Source organism: Crocodylus siamensis, chromosome 6, assembly GCF_052110815.1.
Source record: "Crocodylus siamensis isolate JL-2025a chromosome 6, ASM5211081v1, whole genome shotgun sequence".
NCBI lineage: Eukaryota > Metazoa > Chordata > Crocodylia > Crocodylidae > Crocodylus > Crocodylus siamensis.
This window is the reverse complement of record NC_143400.1, coordinates 20,091,071-20,108,568: the sequence shown is the minus strand read 5'-3', so window position 1 is coordinate 20,108,568 and position 17,498 is coordinate 20,091,071. Positions and strand designations below refer to the sequence as shown.

Below are 17,498 nucleotides of genomic sequence, written 5' to 3'. Positions count from 1 at the left end.
GATATATCCCAGGCCCACCAGCCTGGCATGTTGTAGACCATCTTGTGGGCATGATGCAATGTGATGATGTCACAGCAGCTGAGAAGGGGCAGCCATTCGCCCCATGTCTGTCACCACCCAGGTGGGTCACTCTCACTGGGGCAGTTATCCTCCACTTATAAATTTACCAACAGACCCTAAAAAATTGAGGCTACAAACATCTGTTTGTCAAGCCCATAAAAAATGGAGTTGTCCCAAAAAAACATTAAGCAACTGGAACTTGATTGAAGATCCCAGCTTTGAACAGGGCTACCTGGTGTTCAAAAGGGAGCAGAGGACCCTTAATGGAGTCTTCTTTCAGGGCTTTGTAGCCTGTAGGCCCCCACCAGCCATTTGCTGCTGCGGCATCCCTGCCTGTAACACTGCAGGGTTTCAGGCAGGTGGACCTTAGTTCTTTTACAGGGGCCCAGGCCAAAATGGGGAAGGGTGAAGCTGTGTTGTGTGTCAGTAAAAAAGTTCAGTTGTCCGTAAAGTACTTGCAGAATGGTAGTAAAAAAAATCCAAACAATTGCCTTGAAAAACCTGACCTGGGGTGGTGAGTAAGATAGGGCAGCTAGGGACTATGGGATACAGAATGCAACTTTCCCACTATCCTGTTTCTCCTGCATACAGCCTGGGATGGGACTGTGGGAAGCTTCCAGGTTAACTCTATTGTGCTGTGGGGAGGGGCAGATGCCAGGTGGCACTGCCAACTTGCAGAGCAATGTGAGGGATGTCCAGGGCCTGCAGGGACCACCCTCTCCCCCCAATCCCTTCCACATACCTCCAGGAGGTCTTTGCAGCGCTGGACAAAGGCGTCCACTTGGGCAAAGATACCGCTCTGATCCAGGACCCAACCCTTCCCGGAAAGCCTGCCAGCAGAAGCAGAGGTGACAGCCTCAGAGGGAGATGTTGACACAGGCATCAATCACCCACACTGCTGCTCAGAGCCGGTGGCTCTTTCATTGTCTGCCACCTCAGATTAGAAGGCAGCAGAGGTTTTGTGGCTCAGAGGCCTCAGGCTCTCTCAGAGACAGTGGCACAAATCCAATGCCTGAGTCCAAATTTTGTTGAGATTCAACCTCAAGCCATCAGGTCCCCTCACTACTCTCCATCCCAAAGAGGGGTCAAGTGCATCTCCAGGGTGAAAGAAGTGCTGGGCAAGACTCCCAGGTCTCTTCCCACTGATGGGGAAATCCAGGGCTGCTGGGAAACGCAGGGAAAAGATCCCATCATGAAACTCTGGGGGAGTTAAAGATCCCCAAAGGCGCAAAAGCTCAAGTACATAATCCCCACTTGCTTGCATTTCCCCAGCACCTCATTAATGCCTTGCCTTATCAAATATTGATCCAGCCCCTCCAATCTGAATGTGAAGCAGACAAGTAACACTTAGGCTTAATTGTCAAGGACCTGGCGCCTACTTAAACCTGACATCCCTAAGCATAATGATGGATAAGGGACTTTTCTTCTCAATTACAGCTCTAAGGAGGCACGGTGAGAAAAAATGGAGTCAGGCAGAGAGAATCAGCTCATTTAGGGGCAGGGAACAGGGGGGAGGGGCTCAGTGCCTCTCAGCTCTAGGTCATCAGTTTCATGCAGGACTTGGCTAGGTGATGAAATGCCGCTGGCTCCTGTGAGCAGCTAAGTGAAGGGGTTTTTTTTTCACCATCTTCAGCAGCATCAGTTGCTGGTTGCAATCCAGACTAGGGATCGCAATTGGGATTGGGCTATGCCACTGCTCCTGCTGGGCCTCTAATCTGGAGGGGCCTGGCTAGAGGGAGTCTTGCTCCTCCACTCAGGGCCAGCCTGATGCCTCAAGCTGGTATTTGACCCCCACTTCCCCAGCCAGATCAGCAAGGACTGAGGGGGTTGTATTCCCCTGCCTTGGATGTCTTGAATTTATGACTGTATTTACTCAATTCTAAGTTGAGGTCCCCATCCCCACCCCGCCTCTTAGGGCACTGGGGGGGGCAAGTGGCTGCTGTGGCTCAGGCTCCAAACCCTACCCAGGGTCAGGACTGTAGTCACAGCTGCTTCCTGCCCCCTTCCCCTCACACCGCCTCTGCATCCTGCCCATCTCCCCCTTGCAGCCTCTTCCCCACACCGTATCTCCCCCTCTACATGCAGCCTCTGCTCCCTTGACTACCTCTCTCCCTCCCTGTTTACCCAAGCTGCAGTCTGGGACACAGAGCACAGCCACAGCCTAGCCCATAGCAGCTGCATGCAGCCCACATGGCTGCTGCGGGGAAAGAGCTGGGGCCATGCTCAGTGCCCCAGGCTGCAGCATGGCTGGAGGTAAAGGTGGGAAGGGGTCAGGAGAGGCTGAAGCAGAAGGGGGAAAGGGGCTCCAAGGCTGTGGGGCAGGCACAGAAGTGGCATGTAGGCAGGCACAAGGAGGAAACAAAGCTGCTTGACATCCCCACATCATCTGTCCCCTCTGCGGTGATGGGGAGGGACTGAATTAAAGACAACCCCCCCAATAATATTCCATTAAAAATCAGAACAGACTTGTAAATTTTTCACATCTAGTATCTAATTAGTAGAGGGTTGTCTTAGATAGGAGTCAATACGGTAATCACTCCTTCCTGTCCTCACAGCAGTAGGATGCTGGCAGGAATCTTGCCCCCCAGCCCATTGAGCCATGTCATCCAGCTCATAGGGCTCCCAGAGGGGCCAGGAATTTGGGGGTGGGGCACATGGGGGCAGGACCCAGTGACATGCAAGGCCCAGAGCCCTGCGGGGGATACACATTGGCAGCCAGCATTCCCTCCCAGCAGGTCCCGGGACCCCACCTGTTGTGCATTTCGGCCGCTTGGTGGTACCTCTCCTTCCAGGAGGCCATACAGGAGATGCAGTCATGTAGGGAGCACCGGCTAGACTCCACATAGCCCTCGAAAATGTGGTCTAGCGAGATGCTCTGGCAGCACATCTTGATGATTTTGTTGCTCATCTAGCGAGGGGATGATTTCATTGCTCAGCATAAGTCAGAATACCAGGGGTGCTCAACGTCCGGCCCATGGACCAAACGTGACCCACAGACCTACAGCATCCATCCCACAGGGCTCCCCAGGGGTCAGGAAATCTGGCAGTGGGGGGGTCCCACCCTCCCACTCACCACTGGCTATGCCCCCAACAGGGCATGGCTGAAAGTGCTGCTGGACTGGGGGCAGACCATGCCCCTTTGTCCCCCTCCACCTTGGAACCATGTCAAGCCCCCTTCTCCCACTGGACTGCCCCACCCACATCTACACAGCCAGACAGGGCACCGTCGCAACCACCCCTGGTGCTGGATCTTGCTCCCTGCCCCACTCGCTGCTCTGCTCCCTACCCCATCCACTGCTCTGCTCTCTGCTCCCTGCCCTATCTGCTGCTCTGCTCTCTACCCCATCTGCCACTCTACTTCCTACCCAAACCAGCCCAGACAAATCCATCATCTAAACCCTTCATTAAACTATCATCTATCCTGACACAACTTCCAAGAGAAGTGGTGCTGGCTCCTACCCTGGGGGTCTTTAAGAGGAAGCTAGATGTACACCTTGCTGGGGTCGTTTGACCCCAGTACTCTTTCCTGCCATGGCAGGGGGTTGGACTCGATGATCTGCTCAGGTCCCTTCCGACCCTATACAAACTATGAAACGATGAAACTATGAAACACAGACCTCGCAACTGAACCTGCCACAAGGAAAGCAGGGGGACCCCAGCCACTAGCATCCTGCTTGTATAACAGGTTGCTCATTTACACTCAAGAGATCTCAGGCAGAGGCTGTGCCCCTGCCACAAAGGAAGACATTTCCCCCCTCCCCCCACCCCCGCAAGTCCATACCGTAGCAATCTGACCAGGGACTAAAATTCTTTTCTGACCCCAAATTTGACATCAGCCTGACTCTGAGTGAAAGGGTAGGACCCCCTAGCCAGGACCTTCCAGCTTTGCTTCTAGCAAAACCACTGGCGTAGTCCAGTCCCCATCCCCAGCTTGAGCTTCAGCCAACACTCAGTGCCTCTGGACCCTCACCAACATTTCCACATCCTTTTGGAAATATGGAGCCCAAAACTGCACACGATAATCTACAGGCCGGGTTGAACACCCCTGCCGAAAAGTCCAATTCAGCTGGGGAAAACCCAAGGCAGGGCAGTCGACACTAGGCGTACCTTGCGGAAGAGCGCTGTGATGCGCTCCCTGCTGTTGTAGTATGGGGAGTTGACCCATATGATGCGGACCAAGCTGATGAGGTGAGGCAGCTTCTCGGGAATGTCCTTGGGCTTCAGCATAGCCAGCTCCAGGAATGGCTCCTTCAGGATGGAGAGGAACCGGAGGTTGGACTGGGCCTGCTTGGATCCATCCTGTGAAGCAAAAAAGGGGGGCAAATTCAGAGATTAAAAAGGCTCTGGGATTATGGAGGAACACGGTGGCGTGGAGGCTGTTGGGATCAGACTAGGGTTGAGGTGGCAGGACTTGAGGCCTGTTGGGTTCCTGGACCTTCCATAGACTAAAGAAAGCATGGTCCCTGATCACAACCCACTGAGAGCCAATGGCAGTGCTCTCAGTGGGATGACAAGGGATCAAACATCATAGCTGAGGGGGTGCAGTAGATCTCTGCACAGAGCCCAGAGATCAGGAGGGCAAGCAGGGAAGAATGGATGCATGCCAATGGGGCCATGTCAGAGTGGTGATAGCCGTGGGCCAACATGCAGGAGCCCAGGTCTCCATATCAGGGGGTGATGTGCCACAGAAGAGCTGCATGCACAGGTGTACAAGCCCGAGGAAGGAAGCCTAGCTAGTTGGGACTGATGGTGGAGCTGGTCTGGACTGGAGCAGTGTGGGAGTGTCAAATTACACTGAGAGGGCTAGGAACTTCCTTCCTATGAGCCCTACAAGCCAGCTCTCACACCTTGTCTCCAGTCCCAGTACATTCCTCCCTGCCCACCTGGATTTGCTTGGCCAGCCTCTGGAAGGCAGCCACATAGGAGGACTTGGAGAGGAGCAGGATGGTCTCAATGTGCTTCACGCCCTGCTTGCTCAGCTGCTTGCTGATCTCCGACAGGTCAGCGCAGCGGTTCTTCCAGAAGGCGATCTCTTCCAGTGGCCCCGTGCTCTCCCGGCTCTCCACTGTCTCCTGGGCCCGCAGCACCTCCTTAATCTGACGAGTCCAATGGATCATGGATGCTGGGAGGAGAAGGAGGGAGATGACAAAGGGGTCAGCACCCGGGCTCGAGACATAAGCAAGGTTGCTGGCTTGTTGCTCTCCATTGGAGAGATGCGGGGCTGGATAACAGATGTCTATACAGAATCACAGAGAAGTGGGGCTGGAAAGGACCAGGACTTCCTAGACCTTCAATGCTGGAGGCTACAAGGGAGAGAGGAACGGGGGAAAACCCTTAGTCAGACCCAGGTCATTCTCTCTGTCAGCAACAACACAAAGGTGGGTCTATGGTGGGATCCAGTAAATGGCAGTTCTTATGGTCTTAAATAGAGTATCTTCTCACATATGACACATCCCCCACCCATAAATCAGCCCTCCAAAATCAGGGTGCGGGTATCAAGCTGATTTGTTCACTGGGATAGAAGCATCACAGAATCCTAGAGAAGCGGGAAGGGACCTCCCAAGTTCACATCCAGTCCAACCCTCTGCCCAAGGCAGGATCAGGCCTCTCCAAACCGTCCCAGCCAAATCCGTTATCTCAACTCATGGACAAGTTGGCCTAGAAGGTCCCTTACAAGATCATCTAATCCAGTGGTTCTCAACCTTTGGTACCTTACGTACCTCCTGCCGATCAATGTGGCAAAAGCGAAACCAAAAGTCCCACTGTGGCTGCAAGCCAAATCCCGCTTTTTCCACCATGGCCCAGGGCAAAGCAGCCTGCGTGGGGCCTCCCTCCCTATCCCTCAGCACACTGATGCGGGGGAGTGAAACTCCAGTGCACCAGATGCAGTGGGGGGCAGGGGCAGCAGCCGCAACTTCTGGCCCAAGCAAGCAAAAGCCAAAACGCAGCACCGGTGTAACCCCTGCCTGTGTTTCACATACCCCCAGGGGTACATGTTGCACGAGTTGAGAAATACTGATCTACTCCAACCCCTTGCTCAAGACAGGATCAGTCCCAACTAAACCCTCCCAGCCCCATGTCCATCCAACCTGCTCTTGGACGTTTCCAGGGACGGAGACTCCGCAGCCCCTCTCAGCCGCCTGCTCCAAGGTTAGACCACCCCACTAGTCAGAAAGCTCCTCCTCATCTCAAGCCTTAGTTTCCCCTGCAGCTTGAGACCACTGCTCCTAGTCCTGCTCCCTATGGCCACGGAGAAAAGCTTGTCTCTGTTCTCTCTGTTATCGCCTTTTGAGGATTTGAAGGCTGTGATCCAAATATGCGCTCACCCTTCTCTCCTCCAGACCAAACCACCCAAGCTCTTCCAGCCTGGCCTCAACAGTCCTGGTTCTCAGGCCTCAAGTCATTTTGGTCACCTGTGCTGGACTCTTTCCAATCTATTCACTTATTTCTTGAAGTGCAGGGCTCCCTTTCTGCTACATGTGTCACACCCAGAGGCATTGGGTATTAGCTACAACCCAGGCTGGGGATGTCAACTGGACTGTGCCAGTGTTCCTGCTGAGAGCAAACATGGAGGATCCTGGCTAGCAGGATCTTGCCCCTCTGCTCAGGCTCAGAGCGACACTTTATCTGGGGTCAGGAAGGAATTTTCCCCCATAGTCAGGCTGGTACAGACTGGGTGGGGAGGTTGCCTTCCTTTGTAGCAAGGGCACAGCCTCTATGTGGGATCTCTGGAGCATATATTAACAACCTTTTATAGAAACAGGGCTGTGGTCCCCCTGCATTCCCCATGGCAGGTTCAGGTGTGATGTCTGTGCTGTGTCAGGGTTGACAACCTTCTGCAGAGCTTTGATTCTGGATTTCTCTGGGATGGTTTGACAGGGAAGATCCTGCCCCAGGCAGGGGGGTTGGACCGGATGCGACCTCAGGAGGTCCCCTCCCAGCCCCAGTTCTCTACAGAAGTGTCCCAAACTGGGCGCAGGACTCCAGAGGAGGCCTCACCACCTGGAGACCGGAAAGGTAAAATGCTACATTGCCTTGTGTGGGTCAGACGTGATTCAGTGACACTTGGGGCTCAGAGTGGAGGCAGAAAATGAGGCAACATGCACCGGTCACACACGCATTCTCGAGCTGATCTGCCAGCCTGAAAGCTCCCCTCCGCAAGGCGCTGTACAATTTCCTCTTTGAATCCACTCTCAGATGCCAGATCCTGTATCTTCAGATGAGGCTGCAACAGCGAGGGGGCCTCTGGGGAACTAATCCAAATCAGCGACCGAATGGAAGCAGCAGGAGGGAGGGGGGGCGTTGATTTGAACTCCAATTAGCGAAGTTTGCTGCTTTCCTCCCGCTTCGTGAAATAGAAGAGGCTAATAGCTGCGACACAACCATCTCCAAGACGCAGTGTGAGCTGCTGTCCCCAAGCCAAATGATAGGGGGAAAACGAGCCTGCAGTCCCAGGGATTATAATAGCAGAGTGGTGCTATGTGCTTGTTAAGAGCCGAGATCTGGCCCAGAGAGGTGGCCAGTTGGGTGGTTTAACCCACATGTGCCTCGCACTGTGTAAAACCTGGTCCAGAGACGCCATGAATAGGCCCAGCAAAGGGCAGGCTGTGGAACGGATAGGCCTTTCATTAACAGGATGTTCGCAAATGTCAGTGACTTCCGTCTGGAAGTATGGGCTGGGAAAGGAGGGAGACGAAGAAAAGGTTGCATAAGATCTAATAGCAAGTTGTCTCCAAAGGGCTTCAGGCTCTTTCTGGCCACCCACACAAAGGATGTGGACATACTGAAGAGAGTCCAGCAGAGGGCAATGAAAATGGTTTGGGAGCTGGGGCGCAGGATGGGTGAGGAGAGGCTGAGGGAAATGGGCTAACTGAGCTGCAGAAGAGAAGACCAAGGGGGTGTTGCATAGAAGCCATCACCTCCCTGAAGGGTGACTCCAAAGAGCATGGAGCAATGGGCTCAGACTGCAGCAAGGGAAGTTGAGGTTGGATATCAGGAAGAACTTTTTCCTGAGGAGGGTAGTAAAGACCTGGAACAGACTCCCCAGACAGTTATCTCCATCCTGGCAGTTTGACGACCTGGCTAGACAAAGCCTTGGCTGGGATGAGATAGGTGGGGCTGGCTGCTTTGAGCAGGGGGCTAGACTAGATGACCTCCTGAGCTCCCTCCCAACCCTCATTTTCTATGATTCTATAAATATCCTCCCTGATTTGCCTTCCGCCCAGGCCAGCCAAGCCAAAAGGAGAGTCTCCTATAAACAGGTGACAATACATGGTCCATGGCATGCTGCAGGAGCAGGAGAGGGAGGAGCTAAAGGCAGCCCTGATGCCATCATGGAGGTGAAATAACTGTGATCTCCACTGCCCCTAGCCCAGCTTGGCCCTGGCAGCTGAGAGTGCAACAGGGTGCAGGTCTCAGTGAGCTGGGATATCTCCAGGCCAACGTCTGAGCACGGGGACTCGCAGGGCAGGAGCAGCAGGGCTCCATCACCAAGGGTCCAAGCCCTCAGCACACGGTATTATTTAGAGCAGTGAGGGCCAATCTTTTTGGCAGGCAGGCCAAAAACTGAGCCCCATCCTGTCCTCTCAATCCCCCTTCCCCTGCCTCATCTGTTGCTCTTCTCTCTGCCCCCTACTCCCTGCCCCATCTGCTGCTCTGTCTGCTTCCTATGGCCTAGCTAGGCCTAGATCACACCCATCCAATGCCTGCTTTACTTCTCCATGGGTGGAAAGTCCATAGCTCCCTGGTCGTTTATCCCACTGCCCCCCTGCTCTAACATTGAAGAAGTTTTCCCTGAGATCCATCCTAAACCTACTTGGCTGCACCTTCAAGTCATTGCCCCACGTCTTCCACTCTGCAGCAAGAGAGAAAAGTTCCTTTCCCTCTTCTCGATGGCAGCCCTTCAAGTATTTGAGGACTGCTGCCATGTCCCCCCTTCAGTGCCTTTTCCTCAAGCTCCTCCAGCCCCTCCTTTTCAAGCCCTTGAGCATCTTTGTCACCTGCCTCTGGACCCTCTGTAACTTCTCCACGTCCTTTTTCAAATGCGGAGCCCAAAAAACAGCATAGATGTCTCCAGATGCAGCCCTGGGGAAATCTTTTTCTTCATTCCAATGCAGATCTTATTTGAGGTGTGTGGTATGCAAGAAAACACAGTAATCCTCCACGCACATGCTCCTAGATGACAAAGCACATGCAGGAGAAGGGAAGACACCCACAGGCTGTTTGAAATAAGGGTAAAAATACAGGGGCTACGGACTGAATGCGACCGTGGCTGAGAAGGGAGATGAGAAGAGGCTCCTTGCTCTCCCTGGCTGTCGTCAGTGGTATCTGCAGTCTGGCAGCCCCGGCTGTGAGTTAGCAAAGGAAGAGACATGTGCATGGATTGGCTTTATATAGCAGCCACGCTGCCATAATTAATTTCAAGTTATTAATTACTGGGCAATTATTTATACAGCAACAGGTCTTGTGGGGCTTGATTTGGGATTGCAGGGTGCAGTTGACGAGCAGAAAGATCTCTGTCCCATGCAAGCTGTTTTTACTGTACCTGATGTTGGTTACCTGTGGAAGTACCTCTAAGCCCCTGGTGCTACACAGGTGAGTCAAGTGGCCAATATGGGGCTCTCAAACCTGCGTGCGAGAAACTTCTGTAGCTTCAGCTTCCGCAGTCTGGTGTAAAGGACCAGGGGGTAGGCAACTGGACTTAGTGAATTGCACTAGGTCAGAGGTTTACTGGAGTTAAAGGCAAGGCCATGGCGAGCATCAGGCCTAGTACAGGAGAACAAGCCAAGGGTCAAGATGAGGTTGTGGGCAATCTAGCCAGGAGGTCCAAGATGGGAACAGGAAGAAGGTGCTAAGCCAGAGATTCAGGGCACGGAGTCAAGTTATACAATCAGAGAGAAGTGGAGCTGGAAGCGGGGGGGGGGGGGGGTGTCACATCTAGTCCACATACACCCCCCTGCCCAAGGCAGGATCATCCTATCCAAACCACCCCAGACAATTCAGTATATAAACTCTACATAAGACAACCATTGATGCAACGCAGGACATCACACCCAAACCTGGGACTGCGGCCACCAACGTCCTGCTTCTATAAAAGGTTGTTAATATAAGCTCCAGAGATCCCATGTAGAGGACATGCCCCCCTACAACAGAGGAAGGCAAACTCCGCTCTCTCCCAAGCTATACAAATGGGGGAAAATTCTTTCCTGACCTTAAAGATGGTGTCGATCTGAGCCTGAGTGGAGGGGCAAGACCGGCCAGACAGGAACACCAGGTTTGGTCCCAGTGGGGCCATTGGTACATCCCAGTTGCCACTCCCAGCCTGGGCTGTAGCCAACACCCAATGCATCTGGTGTTGACTTAAAAACCCCCTGACACATGAAGCAGAAAGAAGGGGAGGGGGCAACCCCCAAAGCCCAGACACCTGGGAATTACCCACAATTTAGAAGCTCCAAGCAGGCTAGAGGCACTGGTCTCTTGCCCAGAGAGCTGGCCACTGTCTGGTCCTAGCTTATGTAGCCACAGTGGGCAGAGCCATGTTTCCAAAGGATCATTCAGCCTCATTATTTCCAGATGGTGCCTGAGCCTGGATCTGCCCTGCCTGGGCCTCAGCTCGTGACACCCTGGTATACAGCTAAACATGTGTGCGTGCTCAGACACAGCACCTCTTCCCTAGACCTCCGAGCCACCAGGGGCTCAGGCAATGTCCGCTGACACCATGGCCGGATCCAACCAAAGCTTATATTTGTCCAGGGCTGGTGCTTAATAAAAAACCACCATCATTATCACACCTTTACCCTTCTCGGTTACTTCTGCCTTTCCCTTAAGTTTCCAGGGCCCAGGTAGGAGACGGCTGACTCAGAATAGAGGTGCCCACTGGTCCCAGAAGAGGCATCCTTCCTCCTCAGACAACATGGGAAGCCAAAGCAATAACCCACCCCACTCTGCCCCCTCTCCCCATCAGCAGGTGCTCTGAGACTCCATGACTGGGAATGATGAATGCAGTTCACATGCTGCTGGAGGCTAATTCACTTAGGCTCTACTCATGGCTTTCCCAAGTTTAGGGTCCCATCCCCACCCCACAATGCCCTCCGTGTCAGCCCCACTCCCCACCAGTTGATCTGGTTTCTGCGCCCACCTTGGAGGTCCCCTGGGAACGAGACTGGGGAATTACTCACTTTCCAGTCTCTGAATCAGGGCTTTGTCCTTCACAACCGTCTCAGGCTTCATGAGCAGGGATTCGATCGGGATGTAGAGAACCGTGCGGCCCATCATTTTGGAGCGTGTGTCTGGGGGAGGGGAAAAGACGGAGGGAGGTGCTGGGACACAGCCCAGACAAACCAGACACGCACGCACCTGGGCTGGCACAGGGATGTGGTGACTTCTGCCCCTAGAGACCAGTTCCACGCTGGCCTCAGGGGGGTGGAAGGGCACTAGCTGGGGCAGGAGGGTTAAAAAATAGGGTCTGTGGGCCATGATTGGCCTGCAAAGCCCCCACTTCCATCCCCAGACTCCTTCTACCACTAGACCCCCCGCCCCCAACCCCCTCACCACCACTGGGCATGTCGACAGCGCTACAAGGGCATGCATGATGCTACTAATGTAACACATGTAATGTATACCCACCACCTGATTCTCAAGCAGAAAAGTAGCAGTGCAAATCCCACAGGCCCTTGCACCCTCTGCTGGGAGCACCAACCTGGCTTGGGAAAGGAGGAGCAGAGAGCAGGGGAAGAACCAGAGCAGGGACAAAGCTGTGAGGAGTGGCTGCAACTCTACCTGTGAGAGAGGTCATGAAGTGATAGACCTCTGAGAAGAATTCATTCTTGATGCTCTCGGGCCAGGCTGCATGGTGGAAGAGACGGGGCAGGTAGACTCCATTGAGGAGCCGCAGCAGACTGTTGATGTAAGGCCGGCGGAGCGTGCCAAACTGAACCGTCTGCTGGAAGTTCTCGGCCGTGATCTCTGCATTCTCATGGCGGATGAAGTAGGCCAGCAGCTTCTGCTCCTGAGAGTGGGGAATGGCACATGTGGTGGGTTAGTCAAAGGCAAAGCTGCCCCTGGCACCTCACCCTCTGGTCCCACCACCTTCACAAAGCTAGTAATCAAGCATGGACAAAAGGGGCCAGTCAAAAGCCAAACGAGGTATGACCTCATCAATCTGTGGTTTCCTGTAGATCCATCCATGGAGACAAATTGGGGATCCATCCATGTAGACCTAGCGGGGGTGCAGCGGGGAAGAGTCATAGATATGCTGGAGGGTAGGGCTAGGATTCAGAGAAACCTTGACAAATTGGAGGACTGGGCCAAAAGAACTCTCATGCAGTTCAGTAAGAACAAGTGCAAAGTCCTGCACTTAGGATGGAAAAATTCCAGGCACTGGGACAGGCTGAGCAGCAGCTCTGCAGGAAAGGACACGGGAGGATCAGAGGACAATAAGCTAAATATGAGCCAACAGGGTGCCCTGGCTGCCAAGGTGGCCAAGGGCATTCTGGAATGCATAAGCAGGAGCATTGCTAGCAGAAAATGAGGGTGGAAAGGGACCTCTGGATGTTACCTCTAGTCCAACCCCCTGCTCCAAGCAGGACCAGCCCCACTAAGGCTCTGACTAGCTAGACCTTCAAAACTTCCAAGGATGGAGACTCCACGCCCTCTCTGGGCAGCCTGTTCTAGTGCTTTACTACCTTTCTCGGGAGTTTGTCCTCATTTCTAACCTCAACTTCCCCTGCTGCCACTTGAGCCTATTGCTCCTTGTTCTGTCATCTGCCACCACTGAGAACAGTCCAGCTCCATCCTCTTGGAGCTACCCTGCAGGAAGTTGAAGGCTATCAAATCCCACCTCAGTCTTCTCTTCTGCAGACTCAGTAAGTCCAGTGCCCTCAGCCTCTTTTCATCTGTCCTGTGCCCCAGCCTCTGAACCATTTTCGTTACCCTCTGCTGGATTCTCTACAACTTCTCCACTTCTTTCTGTGTGGGGGGACCACAGCTGGACACAAGACTCCAGATGTGACCTCCTCAGTGCTGAATAGAGGGGAAGAATCACTGCCCTCCATCTGCTGGCAACACTCCTACCAATGCAGCCCAGGATGCCCCTAGCCTTCTTTTCAACAAGGGCACACTGTTGACTCCTATCCAGCTTACTGTTCACTGTAACCATAATCATACTGCCACCCCACCCCTGCTGCCAAACTCCCAAGTTCTGCGGGGCTGGATCAGGGGCCAAACCATGCCTCCTCCTCCCATTCTTCCCCATGCAGCCAAATCGGGGCCAAAGCCAGGGAGGGGCTGGGCCACTCCCCGACCTCCCCATGTAGCTGGATCAGCCCTGCCTCGCCACCCAGAACACCGAGTCTGACCCCCCAGCCAGATCCAGCCCATGGACAGGCTTGGCACCATCAATCTGGCCCAGGGAGGAAAAAGCCTAGGTATCATTGAGCTTGAGGTTTAGCTTTGTCACAGCCATTGCTGTTCTACTATGGGTATCTATGCCTTCCTCTGTAGCAGGGGCACAGCCTGTATCTGGGAGTTCTCCAGCATTCCCTGTGGCAGGTTCAGGTGTGACATCCTGTGTTGTGTCAGGCTCAATGGTCATCTGATGTAGAGTTCAGATTCTGCATTGTCTGGGACAGTCTGAACAGAGCTGATCCTGCCTCGGGCAGGGGGTTGGACTGGACGTGACCTCTGGAGGTCCCCTCCCACCCCGACTCCTCTACGATCGCTATGAAAGGGTGTTCTACACTTTTGAGGCGATCTTGCCCCAGCTGCTTCTTCATGGGCAGTGTTCACATTTGCAGAATTAAGCATGCGTGTCCCTGCCTGCCTTCGTTTCCTTCAAAGCCTCGTAAAGGACCTTGCCAAAGGCTGTTTGAAAGTCTAAATACATTTCCATATTTATCCCCTCTTTGGCTGAGATGCTTGGAGAATTGTAAGAGACAAGAGAGGCACAATTTTTCCCCATGCATGCCTGCTCCACGACTGAAATTCCCTCACTGCGACGGTGGCTCAGTCCCGTGGCCAGTGAGTAAGGACAAACATTGCCCTTAACGCATTTCCGAGTGAAACATATTTGAAGCTACTTAGAAAAGGAGCCGTTTCAGCCAGCCATGTGGCCCCAGAACCAGCTGCAGCTACCTGGGGCTCTTGTTGCCTTTTTACCCGCTTTGCTGGATTGGAAGCACCATCCAGCCCATGGTTGAACCGGGCACTTTATATTTGGTCCGTTGGGGAAAAAGCTTCAGCAGCACTGATCTAAAGATCGAAAAATACTGTCCACCTTGACACAATGCTAGACATCACATCCAAACCTGCTGCAGGTAGAGTAGGGGGACCACGTTCGATAATGTCCTGCTACTGGAAAAGGTTGTTAATACACACTCAAGAGACCCCAGGTAGAGGCCGTGCCCCCTGCTACAGAGGAAGGCAAAGCCCCCTCAGTCTGTACCAGTCTGATCATAGGGAAAAACTATTTCCTGACCCTACATACGGCATCAGGCTAACCCTGAGAAGAGAAGCAAGAGTCTCTAGCCAGGAACCTCCATTTTTAAGACCAAGCAGAAACATTGTCACAGCCCAGTCAAAACCCCAAGCCAACACCCAATGCCTCTGAGGGGGCTTAAAAAGACCCCTGAAGCATCACAAAGAAAGGGCAACGACCCTCAACTGGGATCAGGACCAGATAAACTCATAGGCAAACAAGGGACATGCTTAGGCCCCTAAGTGAAGAAGGTGTCCACAGTTGCACTTATTTTACATATTATAATTATTGACTGAAAAAAAGTAATATAAAAATGCCATCTTCAACTGGGGGCCCATGAGTTTATTTGCCTAGGGCCCACTAAAAAGTTAATCTGGCCCTGACTGGGATGCACCCTGGGGCACCAAGAGATCCTTTTAAGGGAAAATCCCAATGCTAGGTGCGCAAACGCCGTCACTAGATTCATAGAAAATGAGGGTTGAAGGGACCTCAGGAGGTCACATCTAGTCCAACCCCTTGCTCCAAGCAGGATCAGCCCCAACTATATCATCCCATCCTAGCTGAGTCTTCAAAACCTCCAAGGACGGAGACTCCATCATCTCTCCTGGCAGCCTATTCCAGGTCTTTACTACCCTCCTCATGAGAAAGTTCTTCCTAATATCCAACCTCAACTTCCCTTGCTGCAGCTTGAGCCCATTGCTCCTTGTTCTGTCACCTGAGAATAGTCCAGCTCCACTCTTCAGAGCTACCCTTCAGGGAGGTGACAGCTGTTATTCAGCCTCCTCTGTCTTATCTTCTCTGAACTCAATCAGCCCAGTTCTTGCAGCCTCTCTTCATTTGTCCTGTGCTCCAGCCCCCAAACCATTTTCATTGCCCTTCACTGGACTCTCTCCAATGTGTCCACATCCCTTCTGTAGAGGGGGCCTGCAACTGGACACAGGACTCCAGATGTGGCGTCCCCAGGGCTGAATAGAGGAGTCAATGCCCTCCATCTGCTGGCAGCACTCCTACCCATGCAGCCCAGGATGCTGTTACCTTCCTAGCAACAAGGCCATACTGTTGACTTATATCCAGTTTATTGTTCACTGTGATCCCCTTCAGGTCCCTTTTTTGCAGAGCTGTGGTTGAGCCAGCCGGTCACAAGCCTGTCCCCCACGGAGCCTGGGATTGTTCCATCCTAAGTGCAGGACTTTGCACTTCTCCTTATTGAACCTCATGAGATTTCTTTTGGTCTAATCCTCCAATTTGTCTAGGTGTTTCTGAATCCTAGCCCTACCCTCCAGCGTATCTACTGCTCCCCACAGCTTGGTGTCATCTGCAAGATAACATCATGAGATAACCTCAAAGATTTCTCATAGGAAACCAGGGCATCCAAAACTCTGTGCCCAGCCAGGGGCTGACTGAGTTCTTTGCAACAGGAAATTTGCTCTAGTACATCTCCACAGCCAAGAAACAAGGGAAAGTGAAGAGCTGGCATTTTCTGAGGGGGTCCTAGAGTCTTTGGGGGTCAGGGATCTGCAATCTATAGCCTGTGGGCCAGATCCAGCTGCTGAAGTCACTAGATCCAGCCCGTGGACATGGGGCTTTGGCTACAGGCACTCTCTCAATGCCACCATGGGGAGAAGCACCAGGTGCAGGCAAGTCCTAGCACCCACCTTGCCCACGACTACTTTAGGGAATCCAACTCAGTCCCACTGCTGGGCTTATAGCAGAGTGCACAGGGCATGAGGATCAGCAGCAGAGGGGTGAAGACACCCTGCTGGTGGGGTGACAGTCAAGCCCCAGATGGCTGAGATCCAAAGGGATCCCTTCACCTCACAGGTCTCCTTGTGGCCTCCCAGAAGCAAACAAACCTGGTAGGGCATGGCATGTTCCACCTTCAGCCTGGCAAATTCGTCTACATAGACAACCAGCAGTTGCTTGGTGGGGTCCTTCAGGAACACGTCCATGGCTGCCTTGTGCTCTTCTGTCCACATGTCATCCTGGACCCCGCTCAGGCCCAGCCTGCTTCGGATACAGGGTTTCTGGGGACAGAGGGTAGATGGGAAACAGCATTAGGGAAGCCACAGAGATGGAGAATGGAGACAGAGACAAGAAGAAGTGTAACGGAGCATTCCTCAGAGCCAGCCCTGGAGAATAAAGCATCCCTCAGAAGCCCGGGAGAGACTGATGGGATAACAGATGCCAACATCCTTCATATAGGGGGCAGCAAGTGGGCATCAGAGGGGTCACAGACACTGCTCTCAGAGCAAAAAAAATCTCCTGGCATCATTATACATTCTGCTAGCCAATCACTGTCCCCAGGGGCTCCTCAGGCCTGTGAAGAGGAGCTTCATTTGTCAACCTGATTGAAAGACAATTGCGCAGGAGAGTGTCAGGGGCTGGGCAACACCATTCTAAAAGAGAAGGGAGAGGAGACAATTAAGGGGGGAAGGAATGGAGAGGAATGAAAGGAGCCAATTTGGAGCTGAGTGGTAGCAGCTGTGTGGGCTTGGATTTGGGGGGATGGTGGGGGGAAGAAAACCATTAAGCCTTCTCTCCTTGTTTGGGTCCCAGGGGTGTGGAAAGAAAACCTGGGAAATTAGGATCAAATTAAGTTAACATCTGGCAGAAAACTTTCCAAGCAGATATGACCTGCTGTAATGGAGCAAAACCCTATTCTCTGCCACATGGACAAGTGCCTTAGAATCACAGAACAGGAGGGTGGGAGGGGACCTCAGGAGGTCACATCTAGTCCAACCCCTGGGTCAAAGCAGGACCATCCCCAATTAGATCATGCCAGCCAAGGCTTTGTTGAGCCGGGTCTTCAAAACCTTCAAGGATGGAGACTCCACCACCTCTCCAGGTAACCCGTTCCAGTGCTTCACCACACTCCTAGGACGCCTGTACACAAGATTAAAAATTGCCTTTTTTTGCAATTTAACTCAGTTACAATTTTCATGTTGAGGTTGTTCTGGCAATTTAA

At 53.0% G+C, this 17,498-nt stretch overlaps 1 protein-coding gene across 1 annotated transcript in view; it reads right to left on the bottom strand.

The window, feature by feature from the left end:
- DNAH2 (dynein axonemal heavy chain 2) overlaps positions 1–17,498 on the bottom strand; it is a 96,082-nt gene that overhangs the window by 66,471 nt on the left and 12,113 nt on the right. The window contains exons 4-10 of the mRNA XM_090052287.1: positions 16,387–16,557; positions 11,839–12,067; positions 11,238–11,348; positions 4,944–5,182; positions 4,168–4,359; positions 2,811–2,968; positions 803–890 (exon numbers count right to left, since the gene is read on the bottom strand). Of these exons, the coding sequence (XP_089908413.1) occupies positions 803–890; positions 2,811–2,968; positions 4,168–4,359; positions 4,944–5,182; positions 11,238–11,348; positions 11,839–12,067; positions 16,387–16,557 (1,188 nt within the window). The remainder of the gene's footprint in view (positions 1–802; positions 891–2,810; positions 2,969–4,167; positions 4,360–4,943; positions 5,183–11,237; positions 11,349–11,838; positions 12,068–16,386; positions 16,558–17,498) is intronic.